Source organism: Anomaloglossus baeobatrachus, chromosome 5 (assembly GCF_048569485.1).
Source record: "Anomaloglossus baeobatrachus isolate aAnoBae1 chromosome 5, aAnoBae1.hap1, whole genome shotgun sequence".
NCBI classification, from domain to species: Eukaryota; Metazoa; Chordata; class Amphibia; order Anura; family Aromobatidae; genus Anomaloglossus; species Anomaloglossus baeobatrachus.
Genome location: NC_134357.1, coordinates 534,067,610 through 534,078,399, shown reverse-complemented (window position 1 = coordinate 534,078,399; position 10,790 = coordinate 534,067,610). Strand labels below are relative to the sequence as shown.

Here is a 10,790-nt window from a genome sequence, read left to right as displayed (position 1 = left end):
GGTGCCGTGGTGGTGGAGCGGGTCATCAGAGGCAGGAGCAGGCTGTAGCAGCGATACCCTGACCATGTGGGCCCGCTCATTTGATATGCACGCCCATCCTCCCGCCCATCATCTCTCAGCGCTGAAGCCGGTGCTGACAGGTGGGCGGGATGATGGGCGGGGGATGCGCGCATACTAAAGAGCCGGCCCGCATGATCACCTCAGGCAACTACAGCCTGGAGTGATCACGTGTGGCTGTATTCACTGCCCCGTACACCATCATCAGCGCTGGGGGCAGTGAATAAGTACGGTATACTCACTGTTCCCCTGCAGCATCGTGGTGTCCTCCTGTCTGCCGGCCAGCTGATCTGTGTAGAGCACGGTGTGCACAGCGATGACGCAATCGCTGTACACACGGCTCCACGCAAGTCAGCTGGAACACATACAGGAAGCGAGCGATGCTGCATTGAGTGAGGAAAAATGAGTATACAGTGGGAGTCCTCCACCGGTTACTGCAAATCCGGCCGTGGCTGAAGTGAGCGCGAGATCCGTGGTGACTTCAGTCAGGTGATGTGCGGTGACAGCTGAAGTCACCGCTGATCCCAGCTGCTCACTTCACTTGCGGCCTGACCCTCACAGAGAGCGGTTGTGTTCTATGGCTACACTCTGTGATTGTCAGATGTAGCAGAGCTGGATGCGTCGTCGGACATCATGTGGATTACATCGGACCTGGGTGTTTTAAGTGTTAATAAAGTAGTGAAAGAGGGTGTTTTTTTTGTCTTTTATTTCAAATAAAGGAGTTTTATGTGTTTGTGTTTATTACTTTCACTTACAGCTTAGTGATGAAAGGGTGTCTCATAGACGCCTGCCATCACTAAGGTAGGACTTAGTGGCAGCTATGGGTTGCTGCCATTAACTCCTTATTACCCCGATTGCCACCGCATCAGGTCATTCGGGATGAGCTGAGAAAAGTCCCAGGACTGTCGCATCTAATGGATGCGGCAATTCTGTGCGGCTGCTGGCTGATATTTTTAGGCTTGGGGGACTCTCAGTAACGTGAGTGTTTTTTTTTTTTAAATTACCCCCATACAGTGTCAGCAGCAGATCCTCGCCCCATAAAAGTGTGTCATGACCACATTTTTTGCTTAAAAATTTTATTTTCCTATTTTCCTCCTCTAAAACCAGGGTGCGTCTTATAGTCTGAAAAATACGGTATATATATATATATATACACACACACACATTCATACATACTTACGTACATATATACACACATATACATATATATCTGGTTTGGGAGCAAGTCATTTCAAAGTTCAAAAATTGCGAATTGTTTAAAATTTTTGTCAAATTTTCTCATGAAATACGTAAATTATATGCGCCTAAATTTAGCACTATCATGACGTACAATGTATCACAAAAAAACAAACTCAGAATTCCTTGGATATGTTGAAGTAATCCAGAATTATTAGCATATAAAGTGACAAAGGTCATATTTGAAAAATTAGGCCTGGTCACGAGGGTGAAAACAGTCTTGGAAGTGAAAGGGTTAATGAATTTGGCACATCTTAATGCTGCACCTTCCTCATTAAGACTAGTGTATGAAACACCAGTTTTAAAGGGGTTGTCTACTACATAACTTGTGTTGCTATGCAATATAATTGAGTGAGAGAAGCACTTGTGTAAATACCTTTAATTTGCAACTGTGCCCCTGAGCAGCACTATCAATCCCCATCATGTGACCCTGGCGTCTCCCGTGTGTGAATTCTTTGATGCACAACAAGAAATGATTTACGTGAAAAACATTTCCCACATTCAGAACAGGAAAAAGGCTTCTCCCCTGTGTGACTTCTCTGGTGTCTAACAAGACATGATTTCCATGCAAAACTTTTCCCACATTCTGAACATGAATATGGCTTCTCACCTGTGTGAGTTCTTAGGTGAATAACAAGACCTGATTTCTCACTAAAACATTTGCCACATTCTGAACATGAAAAAGGTTTCTCCCCTGTGTGGATTTTCTGATGGGTAACTGAAGCTGATCTCTGATTAAAAGATTTCCCGCAATCTGAACATGTATATGGCCTCTCGCCTGTGTGAATTTTCTGATGTCTGACAAAATTTGATTTATTTGCAAAGCATTTCCCACATTCTAAACATGAATATGGCTTCTCTCCTGTGTGAACTCTCTCATGTGTAACAAGCTCGGATTTCTGGTTAAAATATTTTCCACAGTGTGTACATGAATACTTTTTCTCCTTTGTGTGATTTTTTTTATGAGTAAAAAAAGACATTTTGGGGGGAAAATGTTTTCTATATTCTGCACTTGAAAATGTCTTCTTTGCTGTAAGAGCAGCTTGATTTTTAATGCCTCTTTTGTGACATTTATTTTTCTTAACGGTCGGTGAAGAATCAGAAGATAGAACTTCGCTTTGAGGGGATGATGGGATATCTGGAATAATGACTTCAGTTATATCATGTGTGATATCAAGGTCATCTGATTTAAAAATTACAGATATCAGTTGTTCCTCTGATCTCGTAGTATAGTCATCTGCCAAGAATAAAATATCAAATTATTTGTATAGCATTTCTAAAATAGCCATAAAAATGCAAGTTATGCAAATTTTTTTAATATTATTTACAAAGACAAATACAGTTGACAATCAATAGACCTCAGAGCGTGAGCGAGTAGAACATGATGTTCGGCCATGTTTGTTCGTTCTGCCTCCTAAATACTGGAGTAATAAGCCATCAAAAAAAGTGTTATATATGCCAGAATGATACCAATAAAAACTTTCCCAATCGGGAAATCAGTCTTGGAAAATGGTGACTCAAGGGAAAAATATATTTTTTGTAATATTCAGAATTTTTTTCTCATCACTTAAAAGGAGTTGCTCACTACTTTGACAACCCCTACTCATTCCCCTTGTTTGACTCTGTAAAAATAAATAAGCCTATACTCACCTCCGGTGCAACTGTGGTTTCAGCGATGTCAACAACCGCTTTCCTTGGGCCCATGTGAAACTGTTATGACACGCAGGCCCCACGACCAATCGGCACCTGGTTTCTGTCTCTCCACCTTCGGACATTTGAACAGGAAGTCATCGCAGTGTTCACATCCTAATCAAGTGCCTGAAAATGGGGAGGAGGACAGTGCTGCTTGGTTGCGGGGCCCGCATGCCATTACAATGTCGAGGGCCCCGGGAACGCTGCTTTAGACATTGCTGAAGCAGTGGCTCCACTGGAGGGGAGTATAGGATTACTTATTTTTACAGGAGCGAACAATGGTAATGAGATGGGGTTGTCTAAGTAGTTTATAACCCCATCCGGTTTATAAAAAAAACCAAAAAAAAAAACAAACAAAAAACAATTAATGTTTGGTATCACTTTAATCAGACTAATGTGAAGAATTAGGTTTCCAACCATTCTTACCATCAAATGAACTCCGTAAAAGAACGCTGAGACTAAAGGGGGCTTTACACGCAACGACATCATGACGCACATCCGGCCTCGTTAGCCACGTCGTTGCGTGTAAAACGTACAAACGACCGCTAACGATCAAAATTCACCTAATCGTTGATCGTTGACACGTCGTTCTAAACCCAAATATCGTTGCTGTTGCAGGATGCAAGTTGTTTGTCGTTCCTGAGGCAGCACACATTGCTACGTGTGACACCCCAGGAACGAGGAACACCTTATCTGCGTCCTCCGGCAACGAGGTGGGCGTCACTTTCCTGCGGCTGCTCTCCGCCCCTCTGCTTCAATTGGACGGCTGCCATGTGACATCACTGTGATGCTGTACGAACTGCCCCCTTAGAAAGGAGGCGGTTCGCCGGCCACAGCGACGTCGCTAGGCAGGTAAGTACGTGTGACGGGTCCTAGCGATGTTGTGCGCCACAGGCAGAGATTTGCCCGTGACGCACAACCGACGGGGGCGGGTGCTTTCACCAGCGGCATCGCAAGCAATGTCGCTGCGTGTAAAGCCCCCTTAAGCCTGACATAGTAGGCGGTGACTACGGATAGGTACATGCGTTCATGCCAATGACGCTGGGCATTGAATCGCATATTAGCAAGTGCTAACATGCTAAGAGGGCCGACTTGGGGGAAATATCCCTTGCGACTAGTCCCTGCACTCATATACATCTCAAAGGATTTTTAGAAATACATTTTCTAAAGATCTCTTTTTGTATACTAGTAAACGCTGGGACGGTTAAGCAGAAATTAGAAGTATGTACCCAGAACTGCTTATGGTTCCGGATGCATAGGGCACCTGACAGGTTCCCTTTAAGTAGAAAAAGGAAAGACATTCTAATTAAATTTCTTGTGTTAACCCCTTAACGACCATGGGCAGTAATATTACGTCTCTGCGTTCATAGTATTAATCCCCACCGATTGCCGCGAGTGATCCGCGCACATGTCAGCTGATTTGTACAGCTGACATCTGTGCCTTGCAGGCACGAGTGGAATCGCTATCCACCCTTACCTGTTAACCTCTTAAATGGCTCTATCAAAATGTGACAGCGCCATTTTAATGGCAATAGTGGTAATCACATACTCACCGGCCTCCACCGGAAGTCACGTGACGTGATCACGTGGATCTGATGGTTGTCATGCTAGCACAGGGTCATGTAATGACTCCTGTAGCTCACATGACTCAGGTCCTGTAATTATCAGCCGAGTACTGCAGGTTACAGTAGATGAGCATTTCTTCCGATCTGAACGGTGCTGCTCTGATCGGGAGAAAAGAATCAGGGATCAGACTGCTGATCCTTATAACTCCCTAGAGCAGACCTGGGCAAGGGGCGGCCCGCGGGCCACATCCGGCCTGCCTACTGTCTGTGACCGGCCCGCCCATCTTCAGCCGGTACAGTGGAGCCGGGCTGCTGCGTTTCGGGCAGGAAGAGATCCTGCAGCTCCACACAGACAGTGCAGGCAGCGGAACGCAGGAATCTCTACTCTGTTCCCTGCCGGCACTTTCTCTGTGACACACGCGCGCGCTTTGATGTTGTCAGTACGGCGCGCGTGTGTCATTTCAAAAGTTCGTGCCCGGCAGGAAAAGTGACACAGCGTTGGACTTCCCGGAGAGAAGAAGCGGCGGGGGCCTCTCGCAGAACAGCATCGGCGCAGCCAGGGCCCGTACATGAGAAGGAGCAGCTCAGCGGGGAACCTGTACGGTGATGCCTGAGGACGGGGACGATAAGAAGGGAGAGGTAAGTAGTGACTAATAAGCTGAGGAGGGGACAATGGGGAAGGGGGAGACTGGTGACTAATACTGGGGGTGTAGTGGTGTGGTTTTACAGGTTTAGTATATCATGTTGTGTATATAGTGGTGTAGTACATGGGGTGTAGTGATGTAGCTTTATTACAGGTGTAGTATATAGTGGTGTAGTAAATGGGTGTGTAGTAATGTAGTATTTTACAGGTGTATATAGGGGTGTAGTGATGTAGTATATCACAGGTGTAGTATATGGGGGTGTAGTGATGTAGTATATTATAGGTGTAGTATATGGGGGTGTATTGATGTAGTATATTACAGGTGTATATGGGTGTGTAGTGATGTAGTATATTACAGGTGTATATGGGGGTGTAGTGCTGTAGTATATTACAGGTGTATATGGGGGTGTAGTGCTGTAGTATATTACAGGTGTATATGGGGGTGTAGTGCTGTAGTATATTACAGGTGTATATGGGGGTGTAGTGCTGTAGTATATTACAGGTGTATATGGGGGTGTAGTGCTGTAGTATATTACAGGTGTATATGGGGGTGTAGTGCTGTAGTATATTTAGTATATTAGAGGTGTATATGGGGGTGTAGTGCTGTAGTATATTACAGGTGTATATGGGTGTGCAGTGATGTAGTATATTGCAGGTGTATATAGGGGTGTAGTGATGTAGTATATTACAGGTGTAGTATATGGGGGTGTAGTATATTACAGGTGTAGTTTATGGGGGTGTAGTGATGTAGTATATTACAGGTGTAGTATATGGTGGTGTAGTATATTACAGGTGTAGTATATGGTGGTGTAGTATATTACAGGTGTAGTATAGGGGGATTTAGTGGTGTAGTTTATTACAGGTGTAGTATTGGGGGGTGTAGTGGTGTAGTTTATTACAGGTGTAGTATATGGAGGGGGTGTAGTGATGTAGTATATTGGGTAGAACTGAGTTAATTATATTAGTCCGGCCCTCTAAAACCATCCCAATTTCTCATGCGGCCCCATGGGAAAATTAATTGCCCACCCCTGCCCTAGGGGGACTAGTAAAATAAAAAAAAAAGTAAAAAAAAGTTTTAAAAAATAAAAAACAACAAAAGTTCAAATCACCCCCCGTCTCATTGATAATTAAAGGGTTAAAAAAAATAGCATCGGTGCAAAAATGGTAATGTTAAAACGCCAGCTTGAGATACAAAAAATAAGCGGTCACTGAGCCCCATATCCTGAAAAAATGAGAACGCTACGAGTTTTGGAAAATGGCGCAAAAAGTGCACCACTTTATTTGGACAATTTTCTGAATTTTGTTTTGTAAACCTATCCTTGGTGTCTACGAACTTGTACCGACCTGAGGCATCACACCAACACATCAGCTTTACCGTATACTGAACACGGTGAATAAAATATCTCAAAAACAATCATTCCATCGCACTTTTTGTGCAATTTTTCCGCGCTTGGAAGTTTTTTGCCATTTTCCAGTACACTACATGGTAAAACTTATGGTTTCATTTAAAAGTACAACTCGTCCTGCAAAAAACAAGCCCCTATATGGAAGATTGACGGAAAAATTAAAATAAAAAAAAAAAAAAAAATGAAAAACAGAAAATTGTCCGGGGGTTAAGGGGTATGTCTACTGCCTATTTTTGAGCATATAAATAAAAATAACATGGACTGGTGTCTCATCATAAAAGTAAGGCCCACCATAAAGATTATATTTCTCATCACATAATTTTCTAAGTTGTCAGCACATTCTATGTACGCTGTCATTTGGCTTTGTAGTTTACAGATCTGGGATGGTAAGGGTTAGTGTCTTCTAATTCCAGAGAGTAGGGAGCGTTCTCCAGGCTTTGGCAAGAACAGATCTCACTCCAACAGAAGGAATACCAATGACCAACGTAATGGGGAGTGTTTGTTTAGCAGGAGAATGGTGACCACTTGATTGTGACATGGCTGGACTACACCGCAGATAAAACCAGACACAGCCGATGACTGAGAAGAATCTGCAATGTCTCTGCATTTAACGGTTACTACTCACCTGGGTAGTCATATGTAGGACTCTCCTCTTTACACCAGTCATCACCCATCACATATGTCTCTGTAGTATTAATATGGGTCAGATCTTCACCCTGAATAAAATATTGAAAAAGTCACAGACAGATGGAGAAGTCACATCTATGATCAGCTCTAATTCTGCCATCTCCACCGTTCTCATTACACAAGTATAAAACATAGAATACTGGAGGATAAAACAAGACTGAGCACAAAACATTCACAGCCATCTACACATCATAGGGAGATTTCATGGCACCTTCTCTCCATCTACCTGATCATCCTGAAGAACATTGGAATTTTCTGGTTTAAAGTCCTGTGGAAGAAGAGGACGGGAACATCTCTCTGGTGTTGTCCTCTTACTGGATAGAACTAGAAGAAACAGATACGGGGACTGAATTAATTCTTTACATACAGATAATCATAGGCCGTGTGTATTTAGTCCTGTCTATTACCTGGTGATGTGAGGGGCTGGGGAACCTCCATCATGACGTCCTTGTACAGATCTTTGTGTTCTTCTAAATACTCCCACTCCTCCATGGAGAAATAGACGGCAACATCCTGACACCTCATGGGAACCTGACACATACAATGATATCGTCACCCCCGATCCCTTCATAGCGTTACTGTATAATGTCCCAGCATTCCCAGCAGTGTCACCTCTCCAGTCAGCAGCTCAATCATCTTGTAGATGAGTTCTAGGATCTTCTGCTCATTGATGTCCTCATGTATCAGGGGGTGAGGTGGAGGCCCCGTGATTGGACTCAGGGGTCTTCCCCATTCCTCAGACACAGGGTCCTGACAGCGCTCACTAGAGGTCTTCTTCACTACTGTGTAATCCTGGTTATGGAGAGACACAGTAATAAATCTCACTACAGACATTTCCAGAGTCCTCACCTCTCCAGTGCTGTCCATCTGTTATTCCCATAGATAAGAATGATGTAATGTGACGTCATCAGAATCTCTCACCTCTCCAGTAAGCCGGAAGAGGATCTCTAGGGTGAGGTGTAATATCCTCTCCGCCATCTTGTCCCCGTTCTTATCCATTCTTGATGGGTCGATCAGGAATTCTCTTATATAGAAAATCTTCACTGAGAGGGTCCAATACTGTAGTGAAAAAAATGTAACATCATAAAAAATCCCATGTAATAATACAATTAGCGGAGATAATGAAGGAAAGATATAAGGTGATATAAGGTGTAGCTATTGTATTCTTAGATCGTATTCACTGGAACACTAGTTAGGCTATGTGGGCACGCTGCGTTTTTTGCTGCGTTGTTCCGTGTTTTTTTGGGTGCAGTTTTTGTCTTAAAACCGTATGAATTTACTTCCCCAGCAAAGTCTTGAGATTTTTTCTTTTGCTGTCCGCACGTTGCAGTTTTTTTGGCTGCGTCTTTGTGGTGACCACAAAGATGCAGCATGTCAATTATTTTGGCGTTTTTCACTACGATTTTCACCCATTTAATTCAATGAGGTATGAAAACTGCAATGAAAAACGCAAGTTGTTATTTTACATGCGATTTGGTGCGTTTTTGTGACTAGACTCCAGGTCGGCGGAGATTGATCGCTGGTATTTAGCCAGATACTAATCCCCATATAAAGTCTATGGGGACCAGAATTGGGTGCAAAGAAGTAGAAGCAAGTGCTTCATACTCACCGATCACCAGTCGGCTGTCACACTGCTGCTGCGGCAGCTTTCATCCTCCAGAGCCGGCCGCTCATTAGGCTCATAACATATCACTCCTTTTCTGCTCACCGGTGGCTGTGATTGGTTGCAGGCAGACCCGCCCCCATGCTGAGTGACAGCTGACTACAGCCAATCACAGACACCAGTGGGCGGGTCTATATCGTACAGTAAATTAAATTATTAAAAAAATAATAATAAATAAAAACGTGCGGTCCCCCTCAAATTTTGATATTCAGTCAAGATAAAGTCTCACAGCTGGGGCCTGGTATTCTCAGGCTGGGGAGACCCACGTAATTGGGAGCCCCCCAGCCTAAAAATATCAGCCAGCAGCCGTCCGGAATTGCCGCATCCATTAGATGCGACAGTCCCGGGACTTTTCCCGGCTCATCCCAATTGCCCTGGTGCGGTGGCAATCGGGGTAATAACAAGTTAATGGCAGCAGTCCATAGCTACCACTAAGTCCTAGCTTAATGATGGCAGGCATCTATGAGACACCCCACTCATCACTAAGCTGTAAGTGAAATTAAATAAACACAACCACCCAAAAAATTCTTTATTTTAACTAAAAACACAAAAATCCCCCTCTTTCACCACTTTATTAACCCTTAAAATACCCCTCCAGGTCTGACGTAATCCACACGAGGTCCCACGACGCATCCAGCTCTGCTACATCTGACAATCACAGCGAGCGGCCATAGAACATGACTGCTCGCTGTGAGGGTCAGACCACAAGTGAAGTGAGCCATGCGAGATCAGCGGTGTCCTCAGATGTCACCGCACATCACATGACTGAAGTCACTGCTCATCTCGCGTTCACTTCAGTCGCAGCCGGATTTGCATTAACAGGTGGAGGAGTCCAGCTATCATCACACATCACCTGACTGGAGTCCTCCACCTGTTACCGCAAATCAAACCGCGGCTGACGTGAGCCGCGCGAGATCAGCGGTGACTTCAGTCAGGTGATGGGTAATGACAGCTGGAGCCCTCCACTTGTGACCGCATATCAGGCCGCGGCTGAAGTGAGCCGCGAGATCAGCGGTGACGTCACTCATGTGATTTGCGGTGTCACAGGTGGAGGACTCCTGCGTTTTTTTTAGGCCAAAAATGCTGCTCTTTGTAGTCACCACAGAGATAAAAATGCTGCATCTTTGTGGTCAAAAAAAGATGCAGTGTGCGAACATAGCCTTAAATTGGTGACAATATCAACTTTTCCCATATACTGGCTATTTTCATCGCTCCTTCAGATGCTGATTGGCCATAGAGATCACATTTGACCCAGAAATACAGACTTGTGGAGGGACCCAAGCAGTGATAGCACAGGACTAGTGGGGGATCTTACTGTGTCACCATTTTTATAATTTTACAATATTATTTTTATTCCTGACATCTACTAATAAAACCAATTTTAGGCCAAAAACACAACAAGCAGTTTCTTATCGGAGTCTCCAGCTGAATAAGTTACTCATACACTCATCTTCTATAATGCTAATTCAGGTCTCATACACCAACACTGGAATCAGCATTAGCAATACTGCAGGAGATATTCATTACATGTGAAATGAGAAATAACGACTTCATAACGAGGACATCTTCATTTTCTACTACGACTCAATAACTATATCTGGCCAGAGTCCGTCCTCGACTACATCCCCACCAGCCGCCTACATGAATGTTTCCCGTCATCCCTGTGCTGTAATCTTTCATCACATTAGAACTCATGTTTGATTCATGCAGGAACCTGAGGCATTTTTGCTTCCAAAATCACAGCGAAAAGGCATTATTTGCATATATCCGAGAAGGGGCCTTTAAGTAACTGTGAGTCATATATATATATATATATATATATATATATATATATAAAAACG

At 43.9% G+C, this 10,790-nt stretch overlaps 1 protein-coding gene across 1 annotated transcript in view; it reads right to left on the bottom strand.

Moving 5' to 3' along the window:
• Positions 1-368: 368 nt before the first annotated feature.
• Positions 369-10,790, bottom strand: part of LOC142312923 (uncharacterized) — a 104,709-nt gene continuing 94,287 nt past the window's right edge. Inside the window, 6 exon segments of the mRNA XM_075351911.1 lie at positions 369-2,530; positions 7,225-7,315; positions 7,513-7,610; positions 7,694-7,817; positions 7,899-8,078; positions 8,208-8,345. Coding sequence (XP_075208026.1) covers positions 1,704-2,530; positions 7,225-7,315; positions 7,513-7,610; positions 7,694-7,817; positions 7,899-8,078; positions 8,208-8,345 — 1,458 coding nt within the window. The 3' untranslated portion in view covers positions 369-1,703.